This window comes from Hippopotamus amphibius, chromosome 1 (assembly GCF_030028045.1).
Source record: "Hippopotamus amphibius kiboko isolate mHipAmp2 chromosome 1, mHipAmp2.hap2, whole genome shotgun sequence".
NCBI classification, from domain to species: domain Eukaryota; kingdom Metazoa; phylum Chordata; class Mammalia; order Artiodactyla; family Hippopotamidae; genus Hippopotamus; species Hippopotamus amphibius.
The window spans coordinates 235,317,570-235,343,107 of NC_080186.1; the positions used below are offsets into that span (position 1 = coordinate 235,317,570).

At 41.3% G+C, this 25,538-nt stretch overlaps 1 protein-coding gene across 8 annotated transcripts in view; it reads left to right on the forward strand.

Annotated features, from left to right (window-relative positions):
* Window positions 1-972: 972 nt before the first annotated feature.
* The window catches only part of MOCS2 (molybdenum cofactor synthesis 2), a 48,405-nt gene continuing 23,839 nt past the window's right edge, over window positions 973-25,538 (forward strand). For 2 of the 8 annotated variants that reach the window (XR_009054881.1, XM_057743702.1), the window contains exons 1-7: window positions 1,213-1,348; window positions 2,181-2,302; window positions 3,462-3,606; window positions 5,795-5,922; window positions 6,500-6,650; window positions 7,526-7,649; window positions 9,733-9,839. Coding sequence is in view for 7 of the 8 variants with exons in the window: in XM_057743702.1 (XP_057599685.1) it covers window positions 3,509-3,606; window positions 5,795-5,922; window positions 6,500-6,650; window positions 7,526-7,649; window positions 9,733-9,801 (570 nt within the window). In the remaining variant the exon portion in view is untranslated. Of the gene's footprint in view, window positions 992-1,212; window positions 1,349-1,566; window positions 1,864-2,180; window positions 2,303-3,461; window positions 3,607-3,641; window positions 4,143-5,794; window positions 5,923-6,499; window positions 6,651-7,525; window positions 7,650-9,732; window positions 11,090-25,538 lie in introns of those variants that run through there. The other 6 variants (XM_057743694.1, XM_057743669.1, XM_057743721.1 and 3 more) reach the window with 6 other exon arrangements.

Consider the following 25,538-nt stretch of genomic DNA (forward strand, 5'->3'; position numbering starts at 1 on the left):
AAAGTTTGATTATCCTCCTGATCGGCTGGATGTTTGCCCAAGGAGATTTTAAAAGAAGCGCTCCTGATTCCTGTATTTTTTTGAGTTTTCGCGGGTTGAGGAGTGTCCGTTCGCCCTCTATCCACACCAGCTTGGCTGTGTGTGATGTGTTGGGCCGTGCTTTTGCGCTCAGCCTCTTCTAAGATGTCGCACACCACCATCCTCTGGCATCAGGTGTTTCAGACGCGTCTAAGGCCGCCGTCCTCATGTCCCCGTTTTTCTCCCTGGGCGGGAACGTCATTCTTCACCCTCGATGTGTGGCATCTCCGCCGGAACACGCGCGGATGTCCGCCCTGGTAAACCCCTCCCGCCCCGGGGTGCTGCCCGAGAGCTGCAGCCTCGTCTCCTACGACGTCCTCGCGGGGCGCGCGCCCCCCGCCCACTGTGCCCTCCTGCCGCCTCGCCGCGCTGCCCGGCTGCTCCTGCGGCGCGGCGCCGGCCGGGAGAGCCCCCGTCCCCGCCCTGCCGTCTGCCGCCGTTCTCCCCGGCGGGTGCGGCTCCGGCCTCCCGCTGCTGCGCGAGGACCTCCCGGGGCACAGGCCTCCGGGGGCCGGCCCCGCGTCGCGCGCGCCGAGCCTCCGCCGCTGGCGCGTAGCGGCCTCGCGGGCAGGGCCGCCCGGCGCGCACCCCACGGCCACGCCGGAGGGAGCCGGAGACGCCCCGCGGCGCGCGCGGGCCCACCACGGCGCAGGCGGGCGGCGAGGGGCGTGCGACCGCGAGGCCGCTCGGGCGCGGTCGCCGCCGTGAGCCTGTGAGGAACGGCAGCCAGCGCCCGGCGGGCGGCGCGGGGAACGCGCGTCAGGGAGACGCCTGCAGGCGAGCGCGCGGAAACGTCCAGCTGCCGCAGCGGAGGGGGCGGGTGTGCAGGGGGCCCCGGGCCGGCCCCTCGGCCCCGCGTCTGAGGAGAAGAGCGCGCGAGGGCGGGCCTCTTCCCGCTCAGCGACTCCCGCAGGTCTCCCGGCACCGCGACGCGCCCGCGAGGGACCGTCACGTGGGCGGCGGGGCGGGGCCGGCTCTGCGCACGCGCCGTGCGGCGGACGCGGCCGGCAGGGTGCGCTTGCGCGCCGCGAGCCTTTGGCGCCTGGGCCGCCGCGGCCGGGGGAGCGGGCGGGGCGTCCCCGGCGGCATGGTTCCGCGGTGCCAGGTGAGCGTGGGGGCGGCGGGGGCCCTCCCGGACAGCCGTCTGTCCCTTCGCGTCGCCTCCCCGCCGCGGACCCGGCCCTGCGCGGCCGGACGCCGTCGACCGCCCCGCCGCGGGGGCCGCTCCCGGCCTGGGAGGCGTGGCGCCGGGCTCCCCGGCGGAGGGCCGGTCGGTCCCGCGAGCCCCGCTGCGCGCGTGGCGGCCCGGGAGGCCGGCTGGTTCCCAGGGGCGCCTGCGGTCCCGGCCCTCGCGGCGCGGCGTGCTCGTTTCTCAGCTGACAGGCTCTCCGTTGAGAAAGAAACGCGCTTGACGAAGGGTTCTTTGGCGAGACGTGCTCCGCGGACCCTTGGCGATGTGCAGAGCTCCGATTATTTCGCGGAGAGATGCGCCCCGAGGGCCGGCGGGTTATGTTTCTGGGTCGGGTCCCGTAGATTCCAGGCTGTCTGCAGGGGTTTGTCCTGCGAAGTACCGGCTTGTCCTGTATTTCGGGCCCACCTGCGTTTGTGCGGATCGGGGTTTGTGTGTTGCGTAACCTAATCCCGGGCCGCTGGGGTCAGCGTCGTGTGGACTGGAATCAGAGTTCCCGTGACAGCCGTGAAAGACGTGTGTTTCACTTATTTGGCCATTTGTGCAATTCATCTCTCGGCTCGGGCATTTGGTCACTGCTGAACTGTTTATGAAAGGTGCCATAATTTTACGTCAATGGAAGGCCGATTGCATGGTTTCTAGGAAGATATTGTCAGGGTTTTAGTTGTGGCTCGCGTACATTTGTAAAACTAAAAAGCATCTGCACATCCGTCTGAATTGTGCTTAAAACAAACATTTTTCAACATGTGAACGTGTAGATATACTGACATTTTTACGGGCACTTTAATTTTCTCCAACTTGTATGTAAAAAGTGTCTTCGATTAAAGTAATCCAGTTGAAATACAAAACCCAGCGTGGACAGTCAGAAAAGGACTGTGAGTTACTTTGTTAAAAACAATTTCTTTCTTTTCAGGTAGAAGTGTTGTATTTTGCAAAAAGTGCTGAGATAACAGGAATTCGCTCAGAGACCATTTCTGTGCCACAAGAAATAAAAGCATTGCAGCTCTGGAATGAGATAGAAACCCGCCATCCTGGGTAGTTATACATTTGTAGAATGTATATGATTAACACTTTTTAATATTTAAAAATGTGTGAGTAAATGGTAAAAGTAAAAAGTTGATGTAGATTTCCATGTTTAATGTCAAAAGGATCATTAGTTGTATTTTTTTCTGAAAACTTAAGTTTAGTATTTAAAAATGCAAAATTCCTTAAGAAAGGTTAGAGATACTTTACTTAAAAAACAGAGTGAGCTGTGATACTCCCAAAGGGACATGATTATATTTGCTTTTATAATTTACAAAATACTGAAAATGTAGATTCTGCATTTTTGTAACGTTAAATGAAGATTGTTACAAATTCTGTTAAAAATATGCGCTTTAAACTTTATATCCCACCCCTCCTTTAGAGTACTCAAAATAGAAATTTCTAAGATTGAAAGAAAAATGAAAGATAACAAACGTTAGCTGCTGCTGAATTTGAGTTTTTACAGTATTTGATGTTTTATTCTGGTTCTTGAAAATACATCATTTTACTGCTCTTCTTTCTACCTTAGTGAGTCTTTTTTGAAACAAAATATAAAAGTGGCCTATTTGAACCTGTTCCTGGAATATTAATAGTGTCACTTAAATCTGTGTGAATGTTTAACCTGGAAGTCTTAGTGCTGTGTATAGACAGTCCACAATGTATGTTCAAAAAGAAAATTATTCCTGCTTGATTTCGTATCTTTTTAAGTTCTTAAAGTGCCCTGATAATCAATGAAACGTGGTGGGGCATCTTCCTGCCTTACCTTTAATTTTATACCTGCTGAGAGGCACCTGGTGTTTTGGAACTTTCCAGGGTATACTTAGATGGAAAGCTCCTGGGGAGGCCATGTACTGATTAAGAAATTTTCCTTTTTTTTTTTTTTTTTTGACCTGGTGTGAATGTTGTCTGCAGTCTAGTGTTTTTTTGTTTGTTCCTTTAATTTCCCAAGACACTCAACGTCCGGTAAAGAGTTATTAGCAGCTTATTGCATTCTTTGTGGTGAATAAGTACGTTCTTCAGTGGATTTACCCTTTCTCTGCAGAATATGAGTTTAGTAAGCCATCTTTGCAGACGATGCTTCATAATGATGTTTATGTAGTTCTGATGGCAGCTGAGGAGCTTTGGGGTCTCACAGCATTGACACATCTAATTATACTTTTTTTCCTTTCAGATTGGCTGATGTCAGAAATCAGGTGATATTCGCTGTTCGTCAAGAGTATGTCGAGCTTGGAGATGAGCTCCTCCTGCTTCAGTCAGGAGACGAAATTGCCGTTATCCCCCCCATTAGTGGAGGGTAGTGCTTTGGAGCCACCTGGGTGTGTGAGACGGGCTTTTCTTAACCACTCTTCTGCAGGAGGGTCATACAGATAATAACTTGTATGTGGTTTGCTGTAACTGTGTGCTCTTTGTAAGGCTGTCTGCACCAACTCTTGGTAAAGCAGCAACTCTTTATTGGTGCAAATGGACTTAGAAATACCAGTCACCTCTGCATCAGTTCTGTTGCAAGCAGTTTAATGTCATGGTGATATGTTCATTCTATTGATTTAGCATGGTTTATTGAGATTTTATTTTATGCTGGGTGCAGTGCTAGACACTGGAATTTTAATATTCCTATTTTGCAGGAGGAAAAACTGAAATTCAGGGAAGTTAAAAAACTTGCCTGTGATCACATAGCTAATAAGTGGCAGAGGCAACATTCGAACTCAGGTTATTGGACTCTCTGTGTACTTTTCCACAAATGTGCTTATTAATACTGGATTATAGTTCTCCTGGGCACAGAGAAATGTAGAAAAATTGCATAGCTGGAAAGTGAAAAGATGACTCTTCCTGAAAAAAGCTTACCATTTTCCAGGTATAAAAAACAACTTTATTATTATAGTTACATTGCCAGTGGCTCTAGGACCCATGTCATCTTTCCATCTTTCCAGATAATGTAGTCCATGTCTGAGTAGGATGATGTGTAAGAACATTTCTTAGTATAGTCTGGAGAGGCAGACAATGAGGCTTCATTTGTCAACCAAGGAATAAATCGTGTAGAAATTAATAATCATCCCTAATTGAAAACTCTTGTAAGTTAGGAATGAAAGAAAATTTTCTTAATTTGATAGCAATGTTTTTCTCCAAAATCAAGTAAATATCATACCGGATGGCAAAACTTTGGTTTTATTACAGGAACAAGACAAGGATGCCTAATTTTTTCACTCATTTTTTCCCCCACTCTTCTGGAGGGCAGTGCCCCAAAAGTGAAGAATAAATATTGCAAAGCAAATTGCCTGGCATGTTGATAGAGATTGGATTTTCTTAGTCCTATTATTTGGAAATAATAGAATTCTTTCTTAGATATGTATCTCAATTTTATTTGGAAACTGTGGTCACCATATCACCACTATGATTATAGGAAAATAGTATTTTTTTGAGTTTGGAATTTATTCAGAAAACAGTGGGCTGCCATTGAAGGGGTGTGTGTGTGTTTGTGTGATGATTAGAGCTGTTCTTTGAGAAGACTAGGAAGATACTCAACAATATTGTGTATTATTTGAGTGTGTTTGACAGGATTTGTAACATGCAGTTTTAGAATCTGTGTTCCTATAGAATCAAGCTGTGGGAACTCAGTATGGTGTGAAGTTCGTAGATGATGTTTGGGTTACCTACATCATAATGCAAGAAGAAGTGAAAGAAACTCAGTGGCAGGTACAGGAGGTCGAAACATCTTGGAATCCAGTAGCATGGGAATAATTGCTTTTTTTTCCAGTAGCATGATCCTCTTAACTTAAACACACCTTCCCCAGTTCCCATGCTGTGTGTCAGAACCCTGTTTGTTTCCGTAAGTTATCCCTATTTGTAATTCCTGTCTGTTGCTTTGTTCCTCCTCTGGCGTAAGCGCCCCGAGTGCAGGAGCCAGGTCTTTTGTTCCCTGGTCTGTATCCAGTGTGTGGGCTCAGTCTCTGACCCTTAGTGAGTACAAAATAAACACTTGATAAATGAAATGAGACATGCATGGCAAAGGACTTTTACAGCATCTGGTGAATAGGCACGCAGTCCATTTCTTCACTTCCTCAGTTACTTAACTGAGGTTGTGCCTGATTGTGGGCTGAACCCAGTTCCTGTGGAGTCATCATCCTTTCTGCTTGCTCTCCTCTTTGAATAAAGAAAAAGGCAGTTCTAGGTGTGGTGCTTGGTAATATAGTGATTAGAGGTGACATGCGTGTGAATGAAGGAGGTTGAGTAGCAATTCCAGAATTTGGAATACATTGGCATATGAGATAGATTATATTTTAAGTAACCATGTTAATGGCAAGTTCCTTTTTATATCGTGCTTAATACATTAGGAATATTTGTAAAATTACTGTTTTGCTAAAATTTTACACTTATTTTTATCATTTAGATCAAATCATGCCTCCTAATGTATCTAATGTAGAAAAAAATATGTAAATTGAAACAGCCTATAAGTTGGGTGTTTTGCTCTAGTACCAATGTTAAGGTTTAGTAATATTTTATTTCTAGGAAAAATATAAATGAAGTTGAAGAGAAATCTAAAGATATAATAAAATTCACATCTGAGAAACTTTCAGTAGATGAAGTCTCACAGCTGGTGATTTCTCCACTCTGTGGTGCAGTATCCCTGTTTGTAGGTGAGTTGTATTTTCATAGCATCTGCTGACTATACAAGACAGTAGAAATTAGCAACTGATTCTCAGGTTTAGTGTTCATAGTCAGAGGATTTTAAGATACTGAGCAGTAAGCCATGGTGGTGGGTAGAAATTTTTTTAGTTCTTGTTTCAAGTAATCTTCAAAGTAACCTATATTAAAGGCAAAAAAAAAAAAAAAAAAAAAGTAGAGTAAAAGCCATTGTTAGCAGAGAGAATTCTGTATTTTACAAATATTGTAAAATGGTAACTTAATGATAATCCTGGGAACATAATGTTTTCCTTTTAAGTGTCAAATTCTAATTGTTAGAAAGGGACTATATACTGGTTTCTCATTTGAGTGTTTTCAGTAAGCCTGGCTAATAGTGTCATTTTACTTCCTTATCTTTGTGATAATTATCTTTTGATTTTCTAATCAAGAAATTTAGAAAATTTCAAAGCAATTTTTGGGCAAACTGGTATGCTACTTGTCTGCTCAAAAATAATCCTTTTTATTAGTGTGCTATTCCTACAGTAAGGAGAAAGCTTATTTTGTAATTAAAAAATTTTTTTTTTATTTTAGGGACTACAAGGAATAACTTCGAAGGGAAGAAAGTCATTAGCTTAGAGTATGAAGCATATCTACCAATGGCAGAAAATGAAGTCAGAAAAATTTGTAGTGACATTAGGCAGAAATGGCCAGTCAAACACATAGCAGTGTTCCATCGACTTGGGTATGATTTCCTTTATCAATTTAAAAGTTTAAGTGTAGTTGTTTTCCGCCTTTGTACTCATTCTGATTCTGGAATCTTTCATTCGCATCATGTATTACCCTGAGCGGGAGGTTTGTGTATCATTCTGGCAGACAGTGCCTTTAAGGCTGCTTGTTTCATTGTACCATTTGGAGAGTGGCTGATGCTGTAACAAAGCCCAAATGTGCACGACTCTTAGGCCCTGTGCCCAGCAGCCTGTGCTGGTGTGTGCTGAAGGCCATGAGGCCTTTTCAGAACTGTTTTGTAGTCTGGACTCTGTGTATGTGACAGTCTGTTAAGAGATTTGCTTGATGTAAAAGCCTTTTAAGGTCATTAAATTACTTTGTCTTTTTGTATCACTAAGAAGAGTAGAGTTCCAGGCTTTGAAAAAAACCCAGCAATGGGACTAAATCTATCATCTATTAGTTATTACTTTGTTATTGGTAACTATATTTTATTAATAATGTTATCAGTGATATCAATTCTGTTATTTACTATTTATTGCCATTTAATACTTTAAATTCTAAGTTATCTGCATCATGCGATGACTTTGTATTTCCAGGCATTACCTGGCACTGTGCCTTGTTTGTTTGACCAGATATTTGTTGGATCAGTGAGGTGCTTTCTTCTTGGTGCCGGTCATGTAAATTTAGTGGATACACGCTAACAAATTAGTCACAACCTTGGCCTCTCCTGCTAAATGCAACTGGGATGAATTACAGTTTGCTAACTAAACGGGATGTTTAGGTAAAACAGAACTGAATGTTTAGTTCTAGGAATGCTTCACTGAAAAATTTTTTTTCACATGTCTAGTAGATTTTTCAGAGGAGATGATCAATTTCTTCATTTTGTTAAAGCTTAGTTCCAGTGTCGGAAGCAAGCATTATCATTGCTGTGTCTTCAGCTCACAGGGCTGCATCCCTCGAAGCTGTGAGCTATGCCATTGATACTTTAAAAGCCAAGGTGCCCGTATGGAAAAAGGTACGTTAGGAAAATATCTAATTTTGTCTTTGGACATGATTTTTCTCAGGAATTTAAAGACCAAGGAAGAGGAGGACATACAGAGTTTGTATTCATGGGCCTTCCTTGACTTTATAGAATCTTGTTTTCTTTATCTAGGAAATAGGGTGTTATGTAATAATCTCCTTTCCAAGGTTTATTAAGCATGAAAAATACGTGCCCCAAAGAATGCATGACCTGGAGAAGACCTCAACAAGTGGTAACAGTTAGAATTCCTAGTCTAGAGCGTTCCAGTGGTTCATACATGAAGTATTAACCCTCGGATTGGAATTCCCTTGAGTTAGAGGGTCTTTTCTTTGGAGCGCAGGAATAATGCATGGCTATTTAGGCAATGGCTACAATAGAAATTTCTCAAGGCAAAAGGGCCTTCTCCTAGAACTCCTTCATTTTAGGAAAAGAAAAGTGGAACATTGCCTCCTCGGAGAAAATGCAGAATAAGTGGATTTAAAAACCTACGTAGGAAATTCTAGCTTGTTTTCTGTCCATACGTCAGACCCATCAATCAAAGCAAACAAGCCCCTGCTTAAATAGAGCATGCGGAAGAGATGAAAAGCCTAGCTCCCTGATTTCTCCCCTGGTGTAGTAACGTCAGCAGTGGGTCGCTGTATTCTCAGAAATGTGTCATGACACGTAAGAGCGTCAGGTTGCCCACAGCGTTGTGGCTGACAGCAGAGCTGAGGCGTGCGTTCACTGCCCAGTAGAGCAGAAGGCCAGAGTGAGGGACCAGAGGTGAGGTCAGCACATTGGGCTCTGAACCAGCACCTGTCAAATTTAGCGACCGTATTTTCTGAATAAAACCTGAAACGCATTGTTATAAGGGGATCCTTAGGGATTAGAGCAGCCGTCCCCAGCTCTTTGGCACCAGGGACTGCTTCCTGGAAGACAGTTTTTCCTGGGGGTGGGGAGTGTGGTTCAGGCGGCGGCGCGAGCGATGGGGAGTGGCAGGTGCAGCTTCGCTCGCCCGCCCGCCCGCTGCTCACCTCCTGCTCTGGGGCCTGGTTCCTGATGGGGTCGGGGACCCCCAGATTAGAGGATAGGATATGGGAAAGGAGTCTGTCTTAGTGAACTCAGATATCTGGTGGTTTTGCTGTGAACAAGACTGCCACAATTTTGATAGACCACGAGACCCTGGAGAGAGCAAGGTAGGAAGAGCATTCCGGAATGAACTGTGAGCCTGGCTGGAAGCAGTTCTTTACCTGGGAGCAAAGAAGGGACAGCGAGCTGACAAAGTAGATGAGAGGGTAGGCCCCCCCAAGTAAGGGAGCGGGCAGGAGTTGGGGCATATTCTCATTTTGACACTTTGAGGACTAGCTGGGCTTTCTATTTGCTTTGTCTGTAAAGAGTGGGAGGGTGTACAGGTGTTCAGAGGACAGTTGAATTTGGGTTTCTACCCTTACAGAAGTAGCATCTGACTAGAGAGTGAGAAGAGAAAGTGATATATTCTCATTCCCCTTCTATCCAGAAATTATCTAACTCCCAGTCTGGTTCTAGTTTCAGCCTGTGCTGGGAAATCGCCTGTGATAGAGGCGAGGGATGGGCAGGTGGGTAGGGCACGTGCTTACAGAGTGGGTGTCCCCAGCCTGCAGCGCAGGCCTGTTCAGGAACTTCTGTGGTGGTCTCTTAATTTCAAAGCTAATGGAAATATCCCTTCTGCCTTTTGAAAAGCCTGTTTAGAAGTGTGGAAGTAGTAAATGTGTCTGGAAAGAAAAAAATGCTTAAAGACCTTTCATCTTCCATATATAACCTTGCCCAGGCCGTCTCCAGTCCTGGTCCCAGGTGAAACTAATTGTTTATTGCTTTCCATGCTTGCACCTTGTCTTGTTAAGGCTCCTTGTCTGTGGTTTCTCCTTCTGGAGTGGGCCCTGGCGTGTAGGGAGCATGTTTATTCATCTTTTTGCTCTCGGGCCTCATGCAAATGGATAAGGGCTGTTAAAAGAGGACCAGATGTAAATAGTTGTGATATGCATTTGCCTGATTTATTCAAATATATTTGCATTTATTAAAATGCTCTTTTTTGAATTCTTGCTATGGTTCTGTTTTTTAGGAAATGTATGAAGAGTCATCATCATCTTGGAAAAGAAACAAAGAATGCTTTTGGGCAACTGATGATTAAACCACTGAGGTTTTTAGAGTCCTAAAATTTAAAACTTGGTAAATTCTTATCTTTGATCACGTTTTGATTTTTCTTCCCCAGGAGGTAGTTTACCGAACATAGTCTTAACGTATGTTACAGCAGTGGAACAGAAGAGAGGAAAAAAAGCAAAATAAATGAGTGTTTAGGATGAGGGCTTATACGGGAACTAGAGATAGAGGAAAGAAAGGCTTTAGGGAAAATAATGGAAGAATAATTTGTGTGAGGAAAGATGCCTGTGGTAGACATATTATTCTGTGACTAAGTTCTAATTGTGACTTGACTCACACTGAGGTGTGGCCCCTCCTCAGTGACCGTCTCCAAGGCTGCCCTCAAGCCCCTGCCCCTATGCCCAGTGATACCATTGTTGTCAGGGATGCATTTTGGCAATGTTGGCAGAACTGGAAGGTATAAAAAGTCCTTATCAGATACTCTTGATAATGATATATTTTTAGAATTTATATATTTTAAAAGTAAGCTAAATAAACACCATTTTAAAAGTTTAAAAGCAATATTTTCCTGTTTTTAAAAATTCAGTGATAATATCTAAGATGTTTCATAATATGGAGATTTCTGGTATGTCAGAATCAGTAATCTTACCCTAATACTTATTTTATTAGTTATTAGTATTATATTGGTATATAAATTAGCATAAAATTGTTGTAAAACAAGGCAAATTAGCAACAAGGGTGCTTTGTGTTATAATGTTAGCTATAAAATTGTACCCACAACTAATTAAAGAGGAAAATTTTATGATTATTTAGTAAAGCATTTTCAAATAGTTTTCTTTTTAGCTTAAGCAACGTTATCATCAGTGAAGTCATTAATAAAGTTATGTTTTCTGCAAAATCTTTATACTAAATAATGGTCCAGTTTTTGCTTGGTCAACCTATATACTATCTTGATAGATCTTAGTATATAAGTTCCATATAGTTTTTTTTAATTGAAGTATTGTTGATTTGCAAGATTTTGTTAGTTTTAGGTATACAGCAGAGTAATTTGGGGTTTTCTGTACATTATATTCCATTATAGGTTATTACAAGATTTTGGCATAATTCCCTATGCCATACAATAAATCCTTGTTACTTGTCTATTTTATGTATAGTAGTTTGTATCTGTTAATCCCATATTCCTAATTTGTCCTTCCCCCTCATCCTCTTCCCTTTGGTAATCATAGGTTTGTTTTCTATGTCCGTGAGTGTTTCTGTTTTGTATATAGATTCATTTGTATTATTTTTTTAGATTCCACATATAAGTGATATAGCATTTGTCTCTGACTTATTTCACTAAGCATAATATTCCATAGGTCCATCCATGTTGCTGCAAATGATGATATTTTATTTTTTTGTGATGAGTAATATTCCACTGTGTGTGTATGTGTGTGTGTGTGTGTGTGTTTGTGTGAGTGAGACATCTTTTTAAGCCAGTCATCTGTTGGGTTGCTTCCATGTCTTGGCTATTATATAATAAACAGTGCTTGCTATGAACATTGGGGTGCATATATCTTTTCAAATTAGAGTTTTTGTGTTTTCCAGATATATACCCAGGAGTGGAGTTGTTCAATTATATGGTAGTTCTATTTTTAGTTTTTTAAGGAACCTTCATACTGTTTTCCATAGTGACTGCATCAGTTTACATTACCACCAGCAGTGTTCGAGGGTTCCTTTCTCTCCACATCCTCTCCAGTATTTATTTGTAGACTGTTTGAAAATAGCCATTCCGACTGTGATACCTCAGTGAGGTGGTGCCTCGTGGTTTTGATTTGCATTTCTCTAACCGTTAGTGGTGTTTCATGTGCCTTTTAGCCATCTGTATGTCTTCTTTGGAAAAATGTCTATTTGGGCCTTCTTCCCATTTTTTCAGTGGGTCTTTTTTTTTTTTTTTTTTTTTGATATTATATGAGCTGTTTATAAATATATTTTTGATATTAACCCCTTGTGAGCTGTGTCATTGCAAATGTTTTCTCCCATTCTGTAGGTTTTCTTTCCATTTTGTTGATGGTTCCCTTTGTTGTGCAAAAGCTTTTAAGTTTCGTTAGGTTCCATTTGTTTATTTTTGCTTTTATTTTTTTTGCCTTGGGAGACTGATCTAAGAAAATAATTGCTACAATTTATGTCAAAGAATATCTTCCCAAGTTCTCTTCTAGGAGTTTTATTGTGTCATGTCTTATACTTAGGTCTTTAAACTATTTTATTTTTGTGTATGGTGTGAGGGAATGTTCCAGTTACATTGTTTTACATGTAGCTGTTCAGCTTTTGCAACAGCATTTGTTGAAGAGGTTGTCCTTTCTCCATTGTACATTCTTACCTCTTTTGTTGTAGATTAACTGACCATTGATTTGTGGGTTTATTTCTGGACTCTCTATTTTGTTCCATTGATCTATGTGTGTGTATTTGTGCCAGTACCATGCTGTTTTGCTTACCATAGCTTTGTAGTATAGTCTGAAGTCTGGAAGGGTTATACCTCCAGCTTTGTTCTTTTTTCCCAGGATTGCTTTGGCAGTTCTGGGTCTTTTATGGTTCCTTATAAATTTTAGGAATTTTTAAATTCTAATTCTGTGGAAAATGTTATAGGTATTTTGATAGAGATGACATTAAATCTGTAGATTGTTTTGGGTAGTATGGACATTTTAACAGTATTCTTTCAATCCAAGAGCACAGGATGTCTTTCCATTTCTTTGAATCATCTTCAGTTTCCTTTATCAGTGTTTTATAGTTTTCAGTGTATAGGTCTTTCACCTCCTTAGTTAAGTTTATTTTTAGATTTTTTTTTTTTTTGGGTGAAATTTTAAACAGGATTTTTTTTTTTACTTTTTTTTTTTGTGATATTTCATTATGAGTGTATAGAAACACAACTGATTTCCGTGCATTAATATTGTATCATGCTACTTTGCTGAAATCACTTATTTTAATAGTTTTTGTGTGGAGACTTTAGGGTTTTCTATATGGAGTATTTTGTCATCTGCATATAGTGACAGTTTTATCTCTTCCCCTCCAATTTTGATTCCTTTTATTTCCTTGTCTTGTTTGATTGCTGTGGCTACGACTTCCAATACTATGTTAAATACAAGCAATGACAGTGGGCATCTTTGTCCTATTCCAGAATTTAGTGGAAAAGCTTTCAGCTTTTCACTCCTGAGTATTATTTTGGCTGTTGGTTTGTTGTAAATGGCCTTTATTATGTTAAGATATTTTTCCTATATACTCACTTAGATGAGAGTTTTTATTACGAATGGATGTTGAATTTTGTCAAATGCTTTTCCTGCATCTTTTGAGATAATCCTGTAGTTTTTATCTTTCCTTTTGTTAATGTGATGTATCACTTTGATTGTTTTGCATATGTTGAAGCATCCTTATAACCCTGCAAGGAAGCCAACTTGATCATGGTGTATGATCCTTTTTATATATTGTTGGATTCAGTTTGCTAATATTTTGTTGAGGAATTTTGCATCTATATTCATCAAAGATATTGGCCTGTAATTTTTTTTTTTTTTTTGTAGTGTATTTGGTTTTGGTGTCAGGGTAATGGTGGCCTTGTAGAATGAACTTGGGAGTATTCCTAACTCTTCAATTTTTTGGAATAGTTTGAGAAGGAGGGTATAAGTTCTTCTTTATATGTTTGGTAGAATTCCCCAGTGAACCCATTTGGTTTTGAACTTTTGTTGGCAGGGAGGTTTTTTTTAATCGTAGATTCTACTTCACTTCTAATGATCAAATTGTCTTTTTCTCCTTGACACAGTCTTGGCAGGCTATATGTTTCTAGAATCTTGTCTGTTTCTTCTAGGTTGTCTAATTTGTTGGCATATAATTGTTTGTAGTATTCTCTTATTTTTTTTTTTTTTTTTGTATTTCTGTGGTATTGTTATTTCTGCTCTTTCATTTCTTATTTTGTTTATTCCAGTCCTCTCATTTCTTCTTGGTGAGCCTGGCAAGAGGTTTGTCACTTTTGTTCATCTTTTCAAAAAAACGAGCTCTTGGAATTACTGACCTCTTCTATTTTTTTTTTTTTTAAACTCTTTTTATTTATTTCCTCTCTAATCTTTATTATTTCCTTCCCTTTCCTTCCTGGGGGTATTGCTGCCCCCAGCTTCCTGTCATTTACTTTTGCATGAAATATCTTTTTCCATCCTCTCACTTTCAGTCTGGTGTGTCTTTTGCCCTGAAGTGAGTCTCTTGTAGGCAGCATATTGCAGGTTCTTGTTGTTTTATACAATTAGCCACTCTGTGGCTTTTGATTAGAGCACTTCAGCCATTGACATTTAAGGTAGTTCTTGATAAGGTATGTACTTTTTGGCATTTTATTCCTTGTTTTCCAGTTGTTTTGTAGTTCTACTTTATTTCTTTTTCTTTTTGTGGTTGGGTGGGTTTCTTTTGTAGTATGCTTAAGTTCCTTTCTTTTTGGTGTTTGTGAATCTGTTATATGTTTTTGATTTCTGGTTACCATGGAGTTTGGGGTTCCTGTATGTTGACCCATAACTATATCGACTTGCTTTATTTTTTTAAGAACTTTCATTGAGATATAATTGACATACAATAAACTACATATATTTAAAGTGTACAATTTGATATTTGTTTTCTTATTAGTGATATATATATGGAAATCCCAATCTCCCAATCATCCCCCCACATCCACTACCTCCACTTTCCCCCCTTGGTGTCCATATGTTTGTTCTCTACATCTGTGTTTCTATTTCTGCCTTGCAGACCAGTTGATCTGTACCATTTTTCTAGATTCCACATATATGTGCTACTATGCGATATTTGTTTTTCTCTTTCTGACTGACTTTACTCTGTATGACAGTCTCTAGGTCCATCCATGTCTCTACAAATGCCCCAATTTCGTTCCTTTTTATGGCTGAGTAATAGTCCATTGTATATATGTACCACATCTTCTCTATCCATTCATCTGTTGATGGACATTTAGGTTGCTTCCATGACCTCGCTATTGTAAATAGTGCTGCAGTGAACATTGGGGTGCATGTGTCTTTTTGAATTATGGTTTTATCTGGTTGTATGCCCAGTAGTGAGATTGTTGGGTCTTATGGTAATTCTGTTTTTACTTTTTCAAGGAACCTCCATACTGTTCTCCATAGTGGCTGATCAATGTATATTCCCACCAACAGTGCAAGAGCATTCCCTTTTCTCCACACCCTCTCCAGCATTTACTGTTTGTAGGTTTTCTGATGATTCCCATTCTAACCCATGTGAGGTGTTACCTAACTGTAGTTTTGATTTGCATTTCTCTAATAATTAGTGATGTTGAGCAGCTTTTCATGTACCTCTTGGCCATCTGTATATCTTCTTTGGAGAAATATCTGTTTAGGTCTTCTGCCCATTTTTTGATTGGGTTGTTTGTTTTTTTTGATATCGAGCTGCATGAACTGTTTATATTTTAGAGATTACTCCTTTGTCTGTTGGTATCATTTGCAAATATTTTCTCCCATTCTGAGAGTTGTCTTTTCATCTTGTTTATAGTTTCCTTTGCTGTTCAGAAGCTGTTAAGTTTCATTAGGTCCCACTTATTTATTTTTGTTTTTATTTCCATTATTCTAGGAGATGGGTCCAAAAAGATCTTGCTGTGATTTATGTCGAAGAGTGTTCTTCCTATGTTTTCCTCTGGGAGTTTTATAGTGTCTGGCCTTACATTTGGGTCTTTAATCCATTTTGAGTTTATTTTTGTGTATGGTGTTAACAAGTGTTCTACTTTCATTCTTTTACATATAGCTGTCCAGTTTTCCCAGCACAACTTATTGAAGAGGCTGTCCTTTCTCCACTGTATATCCTTGCCTCCTTTGTCATAGATTAGTTGACCATAGTTTATCTCTAGGCTTTCTATCCTGTTCCACTGATCTACGTTTCTGTTGTTGTGCCAGTACCATATTGTCTTGATTAGTGTAGCTTTGTAGTATAGTCTGAAGTCAGGGAGATTGATTCCTCTAGCTCCATTTTTTTTTTCCCTCAAGATTGCTTTGGCTATTCGGGGTCTTTTGTGTCTCCATACAAATTTTAGGATTTCTTGTTCTAGTTCTGTAAAAAACGCCATTGGTAATTTCATAGGGATTGCACTGAATCTGTAGATTGTTTGGGTGTTATAGTCATTTTCACAATGTTGAGTCTTCCAATTCAGGAACATGGTATATCTCTCTGTCTGTTTGTGTCATCTTTGATTTCTTTCATCAGTGTCTTATAGTTTTCTAAGTACAGGTCTTTTACCTCCTTAATTAGGTTTATTCCAGGTATTTTTATTCTCTTTGTTAAAATGGTGAATGGGATTGTTTCCTTAATTTCTCTTCTGATCTTTGTTGTTAGTGTATAGAAATGCAAGAGATTTCTGTGTGTTAATTTTGTTGTTACTGTATAGGAATGCAAGAGATTTCTGTGTGTTAATTTTGTGTCCTGCAACTTTACCAAATTCATTGATTAGCTCAAGTAGTTTTCTGGTGGCATCTTTAGGATTTTCTGTGTATAGTATCATGTGACAGTTTTACTTCTTCTTTTCCAATCTGGATTCCTTTTATTTCTTTTTCCTCTCTGATTGCTCTGGCAAGGACTTCCAAAACTGTGTTAAATAGTAGTGGCGAGAGTGGACATCCTTGCCTTGTTCCTGATCTTAGAGGGAATGCTTTCAGTTTTTCACCGTTGAGAATGATGTTTGCTGTAGGTTTGTCTTATATGGCCTTTGTTATGTTGAGGTAGGTTCCCTCTATGCCCACTTTATGGAGTTTTTATCATAAATGGATATTGAATTTTGTCCAAAGCTTTTTCTGCATCTATTGAGATGATCATAAGGTTTTAATTCTTCAGTTTGTTAATATGGTGTATCACACTGATTGATTTGCATATATTGAAGAATCCTTGCATTGCTGGGATAAATCCCACTTGATCATGGTGTATGATCCTTTTAACGTGTTACTGGATTCTGTTTGCTAGTATTTTGTTGAGGATTTTTGCATCTAAATTCATCAGTGATATTGGTCTGTAATTTTCTTTTTTTATTGTATCTTTGTCTGGTTTTGATTTCAGGGTGATGGTGGCCTCGTAGAATGAGTTTGGGAGTGTTCCTTCCTCTGCAATTTTTTGAAGAGTTTGAGAAGGATAGGTGTTAGCGCTTCTCTAAATGTTTGATAGAATTCACCTGTGAAGCCATCTGGTCCTGGACTTTTGTTTGTTGGGAGATTTTTAATCACAGTTTCAATTTCATTACTTGTGACTGGTCTGTTCATGTTTTCTATTTCTTCTTGATTCAGTCTTGGGAGGTTATATGTTTCTAAGAATTGCCTATTTCTTCCAGGTTTTCCATTTTTTGGGCATTTACTTGCTTGTAGTAATCTCTTATGATGCTTTTTATTACTGTGGTGTCCGATGTAACTTCTCCTGTTTCATTTCTAATTTTATTGATTTGAGTCCTCTCCCTTTTTTTCCTGATAAGTTTGGCTAATGGTTTATCAGTTTTGTTTATCTTCTCAAAGAACCAGCTTTTAGTTTTATTGATCATTGCTATTGTTTTCTTTGTTTCTATGTCATTTATTTCTGCTCTGATCTTTATGATTTCTTTCCTTCTACTGACTTTGGGTTTTGTTTGTTCTTCCTCTAGTTTTTTTAGGTGTAAGTTTAAATTGTTTATTTATTAGAGATTTCTTGTTTCTTGGGGTAGGATTGTATTGCTACAAACTTCCTTCTTAGAACTGCTTTTGCTGCATCCCATAAGTTTTTGATCATTGTGTTTTCGTTGTTATTTGTGTCTGGATAATTTTTGATTTCCTCTTTAATTTCTTCAAAGATCTCTTGGTTAATTAGTGGTGTATTGTTTAGCCTCCATGTGTTTGTGTTTTTTATGTTTTTTTTTTTCCTGTAATTGATCTCTAATCTCATAGTGTTGTAGTCAGAAAGGATGCTTGATACCATCTCAGTTTTCTTACATTTACCAAGGCTTCATTTGTGACCCAAGATGTGATCTCTCCTGGAGAATGTTCTGTGTGCACTTGAGAAGAAAGTGTAATCTGTTTTTTTTTGGATGGAATGTTGTATAAATATCAATTAAATCTAGCTGGTCTATTGTGTCATTTAAAGCTTGTGTTTCCTTATTAATTCTCTGTCTGAATGATCTGTCCATTGGTGTAAGTGGGATGTTAAAGTCCCCCACTGTTATTGTGTTACTGTCGATTTCCTCTTTTATAGTTGTTAGCATTTGTCTTATGTATTGAGGTGCTCCTGTATTGGGTGCATATATATTTGTAATTATCTCCTCTTCTTGGATTGATCCCTTGATCATTATGTAGTGTTCTTTCTTCTCTCTTGCAATATTCTTTATTTTAAAGTCTATTTTATCTGATATGAGTGTTGCTTTCTCCAGCTTTCTTTTGATTTCCATTTGCATGGACTATCTTTTTCCATCCCCTCACTTTCAGTCTGTATGTGTCCCTAGGTCTGAAGTGGGTCTCTTGTAGACAGCATATACATGGGTCTTGTTTTTGTATCCATTTAGCCAGTCTGTGTCTTTTGGTTGGAGCATTTAGTCCATTTACCTTCAAGGTAATTATCAATATGTATGTTCCTATTACCATTTTCCTATTTGTTTTTGTAGGTCCTTTTCTTCTCTTGTGTTTCCCGCTCAGAGAAGTTCCTTTAGCATTTGTTGTAGGGCTAGTTTGGTGGTGCTGAATTCTCTTAGTTGTTGCTTGTCTGTAAAGCTTTTGATTTCTCCATCAAATCTGAATGAGATCCTTGCTGGGTAGAGTATTCTTTGTTGTAAGTTCTTCCCTTTCATCACATGAAATATATCATGCTACTCCCTTCTGGCTTGCAGAGTTTCTGCTGAGAAATCAGCTGCTACTCTTATGGGAGTTCCCTTGTATGTTATTTGTTATTTTCCCCTTGTTGCTTTTAATAATTTTTCTTTGTCTTTAATTCAGTTTGACTACTGTATGTCTTGGCGTGTTTCTTCTTGGGTTTATCCTGCCTGGGACTCTCTGCGCTTCCTGGACTTGGGTGGCTATTTCCTTTCCCATGTTAGGGAAGTTTTCGACTATAATCTCTTCACATATTTTCTCAGGTCCTTTATCTCTCTCTTCTACTTCTGGGACCCCTATGTTGGTGCATTTAATGTTGTCCCAGAGGTCTCTTAGGCTGTCTTCATTTGTTTTCATTCTTTTTTCTTTATTCTTTTCCACATCAGTGATTGCCACCATTCTGTCTTCTAGGTCACTTATTGGTTCTTCTGCCTCAGTTATTCTGCTATTGGTTCCTTTTAGTGTATTTTTCATTTCAGTTATTGTATTGCTTACCTGTGTTTGTTGGTTCTTTAATTCTTCTAGGTCTTTGTTAAACTTTTCTTGCATCTTTTCAATCTTTGTATCCAGTCTTTTTTCCAAGTCCTGGATCATATTCACTATCATTATTCTGAATTCTTTTTCTGGAAGATTGCCTATTTCCACTTCATATAGTTCTTTTTTGGGGTTTTATCTTGTTCCTTCATCTGGTACAAAGTCCTCTGCCGTTCCATTTCTCTGTCTTTCTGTGGCTGTGGTTTTCATTCTGCAGGCTGCAGGATTATAGTTCTTCTTGATACTGCTGTCTGCCCTCTGCTGGATGAGGCTATCTAAGAGGTTTGAATACACTTCCTGATGGGAGGATTGGTGGTGGGTAGGCTGGGCTTAGCTCTGGTGGGTAGAGCTCAGTAGAACTTTAATCTGGTTGTCTGCAGATGGGTGGGGCTGAGTTCCCACCCTGTTGGTTGTTTGGCCTGAGGCGACCCATCACTGGAGCTTAGAGGCCCTTTGGAGGGGCTAATGGTGGACTTTGGGTGGGCTCATGCCAGTGAGCTCTCCCAGAACCCCAACACTAGCAGCCCTGTCCCCTTGGTGAGCCACAGGCGACGCTCCAACACCAGCAGGTAGGTCTGGTTCCGTCTCCTATGGGGTCACTGCTCCTTTCCCCTGGGTCCTGGTGTGCACAGTATTTCTTGTGTGCCCTCCAAGAGTGGAGTCTCTGTTTCCCCCAGTCCTGTGGAGGTCCTGCAGTCAAATCCTGCTGGCCTTCAACGTCTGATTCTCTGGGGATTCCTCCCCCGATTGCCAGACCCCCAGGTTGGGAAGCCTGACGTGGGGCTCAGAACCCTCACTCCAGTGGGTGGACTTCTGTGGTGTAACTGTTCTCCAGTTTGTGAGTCGCCCACCCAGAGATTATGGGATTTGATTTTATTGTGATTGCGCCCCTCCTACCGTCTCATTGCAGCTTCTCCTTTGTCTCTGGATGTGGTGGTATCTTTTTCGGTGAGTTCCAGTGTCTTCCTGTCGATGATTGTTCAGCAGTTAGTTGTGATTCCGGAGCTCTTGCAAGAGGGAGTGAGTGCACGTCCTTCTATTCCGCCATCTTGAACCATAATCCCCTATCAACTTGATTAAACTGATAAGTTATTCAAGTTCAAACACATTCTAAAAGATCTATGTTTTTTACTCCCCTCCTCCACATTTTGTGATTTTGGTGAGCTGTTTTACATCTTCATATTTATCCTTTCACTGCTTATTGTAGTTATAATTGCTTTTACATTTTCTGTTTGCTTTTTAATCTGTGTACTGGCTTAAGTGATCTTCAGTCCTTACTTTATATTTGTCTTTCGTATTGGGATTTTCCCTTTCCAATAGATTTTTTTTTTCCATTTAGAGAAGACCCTTCAATATTTCTTACAGTGTAGGTTTAGTATTGCTGTTTTTTTTTTAGTTTCTGTTTGTCTAAGGAATTCTCTATCTCCTCTTCTATTCTAAGTGGTAGTCTGGCTGGGTAGAGCATCATAGGTTGCACGTTTTTCCCTTTCAGGACTTTGGCCTGCAGAGTTTCTGTAGAGAAATTAGCTGATAACCTTACGGGGGATCCCTTGTAACTGACTCTTTGTTTTTCTCTTATTGCCTTTAGAATCTTCTTTTTATCTTTACCTGTTGCCATTTTAACTGTGGCATATCTTGGTGTGGGTCTGTTTGGGTTCATCTTGTTTGGGAACCTCTGTTTGTATATCTGTTTCCTCCTTCAGGTTTGGGAAGTTTTCATCCATAATTTCTTTAATTACATTTTTGATCCCCTTCTCTCTCTTTTCTCCTTTTGGAACCCCTGTTATGTGCAGGTTGGCATGTTTGATGTTACTTCATTTAAGAAAATTTTTCTTTCTGTCTGCTATCCTGATTGGGTGATTTCCATTATTCCATCTTCCAGATCACTTATTCTCCTGTGTTATTTAGTTGCCTCTTCATTGCTTCTGGATTGTTTTTAATCTATAAAATTGAATTATCTATTTTTGATTGGTTCATCTTTGTGGTTTCTAGTTCCTCCTTACAGTGATCTGCATTTACATCAATAAGCTTTCTTAATTCAGTTAGTATTTTTTATTACCACCTTTTTAGACTCAGGGTCTGGTATGCTGATGAACTCTGTTTCATTATTTATTCTTTCAGGGGATTTCTCTTACTCTTTTAATTGGTTCTAGTTCCTCTGCCTTTTCATTTTACTTAACTTTCTTTGTCTCTGTGAAAATAGGAGAAACAGTTACCTGTTGTAGTCTTGACAGGGTGTTTTTATGTGGGAGCGTCCCTGTGCAGACTGTGTGTCCAGAGTCTTTGGTGTAAGGGCTTGTTTTGATGTGGGTGCCAGCCACGTCTTTCCTCAGAGTGTGTGGCCGCCGTCACGTTTTTAGGGGGTTATAGCTGGTGCAAGGGTGTGAGGCGGGCCTTCCTTTATGCTCCATGGCTGTCACCACGCTGATAAGGGAGTAGAAGCTCTGAGGGTGGGGCTCAGTCAGGCTCCCCTCCCCTTGAGTGTGTGTTCTGCCCCAGAGGAGGGGAGTGCTGAAGCAAGTTGCGGCCTGTGAGCTCACAGAGGACCGGCATGTTGCCTGTGTAGGTGTCTGCGCTCTGCCTGCACACAGCCCGGGGCCCCGTCTCTTCCCCTGTTTTGTTCCTCCCAGATCTGGGGCAGGGCTGTGGCTTGGAGTGATGGGGGCTGGAGTGTTTGCTCGGCTGGGGCTGGAGATTGGGGCATGTGGCTGCAGGAACTGAGGTGGCTGTTCTGCCACCGGAGGTGTGGGCTGCATCTGTGGCAGTCTTCCCAGGACCTGTCTGCCCTGGATCCGGTGCCAGGCTGTGGAGTGGGTGGGGCCAGGGTGCTTGCTTTGCCGGGAGACTGACTGCAGCCTGTTGCTGTGGCACTGCCCGTGCGTGTGCCCGTTGCCGCCCCATCCAGATCACCCCAGGCCCCCCAGGCTGTCTCTGCATCGCTGGATGGAGTCTTCCCCAGGGTCTGGCTGGCTGAGGTCCCAGGCCAGGATGTGATGTGGAGTGAGCGGGGCCCAGCGTGTTCGCCCTGCTCAGAGTGGGGAGTGCTGTTTGGGAGTGCCGTGAGGCAGCCGCTACCAGTGCAAGGCCCCCTCCACCCTGGCTGTGGGCACGCCAGCACACGCGCACCCCTCGAGCAGAGTGTAGGCTTCTCCAGCCTTTCTATCTGCCCCAGCAGTTTTCCCGGCAACCAGCCAGGCTTGTCTCCTCTGCGTAGGACCCCAGGACTGGGATGCCCAGTCTCTGGCCCAACCCGCTCGCCCTTCTCTTCCTTTCAGATCCCTTCCAGGGGCGGAGGGCCCAGCTTTATGGCTCTTTTCCATCCTACCCGGTTATGTGAAAATCTTGCCGTTTCAGTTGTATAGGAGTTCTTTTGCCAGTTTCGTTCGTCTTCTGTGTGAATTGTTCCACACGTAGATGTATTTTTGATGTGTTTGTTGGGGGAGGTGAGCTCCGCATCCTGCTGCCTTGCCATCTTGCTATGACCCCATATAGTTTTTAAAGTAATAATATATTGGCATAATTTGGGGCAGGTGACATCATCATAAAATTTTCATAATGCATTTTGGGAACAAAGACTTAACTTTCATACCCATAGATTTTTTTTTTTCTTCAGTACTATCATTTGTTACATCTAGTAAAGCATTTTTTACCTAAGGAATTCATTTATTCAACAAATATTGAATGCCTGTTCTGTGCCAGGCACCTACCAGTGGTGTTTGTCCGTCAGCCTTAGATACCATGGGGAAGATCCTACATCCTGTCTGGCTGGGACCTACAGAGCAGCCATGTGGACATTAGGAATCTCCTGCTTACTTGGTGCTAATTCCTTTTCCTCTTTAGAGATCTGACCAGAGGAGTCCTGGGAAGGCAGACAAATCCTCCACCAACTCTTCTCTTACTGAGACGGGGCTGCCTGTCTGGTCTCAGCCTTACCCTCTCAGAATTCATTGCCCGCCTCCCTTCCACCGAACACTGTCCTGCTTCCGTTCGAGAGCAGGGGCTGCTGGTCGGACAAGAGTCAGTTGCCTTCTGTGCAGGCACAGTATCGTGAGATGGCTGGGCCGCCAGGTAGTCTGAGGACTGTGCACCCTTGTTGCTCATATGGTGTTTGTTTATTATGTCATACGTGTCCATATGAGGTATATGTGGGTTTCAGGATTTTTCTACTCAAATATTTCTTTAAAGGATCTTTATTGATGGTAATTAAATATTTAAAGAACAGAAAACATTCTCTAAGCATGTTATTTTGAAGAATCATATCTTCATTTTAAGTAGGTTTTGTTCTAAGTCAGGAACACAGATTATTTTGCTTTTAAGTCTCCAGTACAGAGAGGAGTTAATCTGGGGCATGTTAAAATTGGGATGGAAGGTCCCAGACAGTTTTTAGTGCACTGCAGTGGATTTAAATAGGGTCTTTGTTGATCCCCACTTTCTTAGGTGTGGCAGAGTTAATTGGTGGTGAGGTATTAACAGGCTAGTATCACTCTGACACAGCCTTTCTATACCTGCCACTTAGCTGCTTAACTAATTAGAAGAGTAACCTAAAAAAAACTGGCCTTTACGTGGATTGTAATATTTAAAGTCACTTTGGAACTGTGGCTTTGTATGACAGCCTATGTAGATTCACCCAAGAAGTAGGAAACTCAGATTACTTGTGTTTCAAGTTTTTTTTAACAGGTAGCAAAATTTAAAGAATTTTATCTTTGAATGAAAGTAACAGCAGATGGTCAACAAGTGAAGTGTTTTGTGATTTTGTGGATATTTTTGTCCTTTAGATATGATGTCGAGTCACTGTATTTTCAGTATGTTTTGAGAAACAGTGATTAAGAAGCCAGACGTTAAATCTTGATTTTAGGTCCCTGAATGAACCTATTGGAGAATTAGAAAACGATTCCTGGATATCTTTTGAATCCACTCATTTCTTTTTTCCGCTGCTGCATTTGTCATCCAGGCCACTCCACTTCTCTTGGACTGTTGCCGTGGCCTCGCGACAGTTCCCACTTCCTTCTCCCACTTAGGTCACTTCGTCATCCTACTTGAATCTTCTTCTGATAGGTAATCACATCCTAGAACCTCCGTGTTCTCACTGTGACCTACAAGCTACGTGATCAGGCTCCTGCCTGCCTCTCTCACCCTCCTCCTCTCTTGCTCCAGGCGCCCTGCTTTGGTGTGGTGCTTTGTGGCAGGCTTATTCTCCCTAAGGGTCCTTGCCTGTCCCTTCGTGTAGAATACCCTTCCTCCAGGTATTCCTGTAGTCCGCTTCCTCACAATTTCCTCGCTTCCTCCCTGATTCAGTGTCATCTCCTTGGAGAGCCTTCTCTGACTACCCTACTTAAAGGTGGATTGCTGTTCCTTTGCTCTGCTTTATATCTTGCAGTGGCACTTAACCTCATGTACTACATCTGTTAGTTTATCTCCATCACTAGACTGTCAACTTGCTGAGGCCAGGGACTTCTGTCTCTGTCACCGCAGTGTCTAACCACGACATGCACTCAGGAGCACTCAGAAGTTCTGTTGGTGTTAAGTGTTGTGCCCCCAAATTAAACACACCTGATGTGATGTGTCGTTGTAGTGCTCACAGACGCATAAAAGTATTTGGCTAGACGAACGAGTGGATAGGCGCAGGTTTCCTTCTGCACGTTCTTCCTCACTCCCATCCTGTAACGTCTTACATAGTTGCTGAGCATCTAGTTGCCGTAAAGGCCTCTCTTAAGGCAGTAATGATTTGTGTGGTGTAGTTAGGTAGCTCACCCAGCAGAGGGCAGTAGAGCCAGGGCTATAGTAAGAACAAGTTGCGTTTGCTTTTTACTTTTATCTTGCACAGAATCAAGAAGTTCGGTTTAGTTAGTAGCCTTTTCTTTTAGTTAGGTTGGAGTGGTCCTCAGATAAAAATCAGTCCCTTTTTTTGAATAAGATGATGTCCGATCTTTAATTGGTATCATAGTTTAGAATATTAAAGGATTTTGATAGGATGAGGGAGGAATTTTTTCAAAAATGCTCTATGTAGTTTTTTTTAAAGGGGATATGTAATAAACAAAAGGAATTACTTTTAAAAAGTACATAAATATAAAACGTTTCTGATTTGGGAGAGAATGATAGATTTGATAAAGGTCTTTAGCAGCACTTCCTAACCTCTGTGACAAAGAAAAATGAATGTTCTTTTGCTCCAAAGTTGTATTTTAATGTACAAACCATACCAGATACACTTACTGGTGGTGGTTCTGCAATAAGCTGCCCTTATGGTGTGCTTCGCCAGAACTGAGATGGGCTGAATAGGGGAAGGCGTGTGAGGGATCACCTGGTAGGAACTGGAGATGTTTGTGCACAGGTGCGAAAGGCAACACATACCCTGCAACCTTTGCATCTTTGCACCGTCTGCACAGTGATGGCCAGTCTC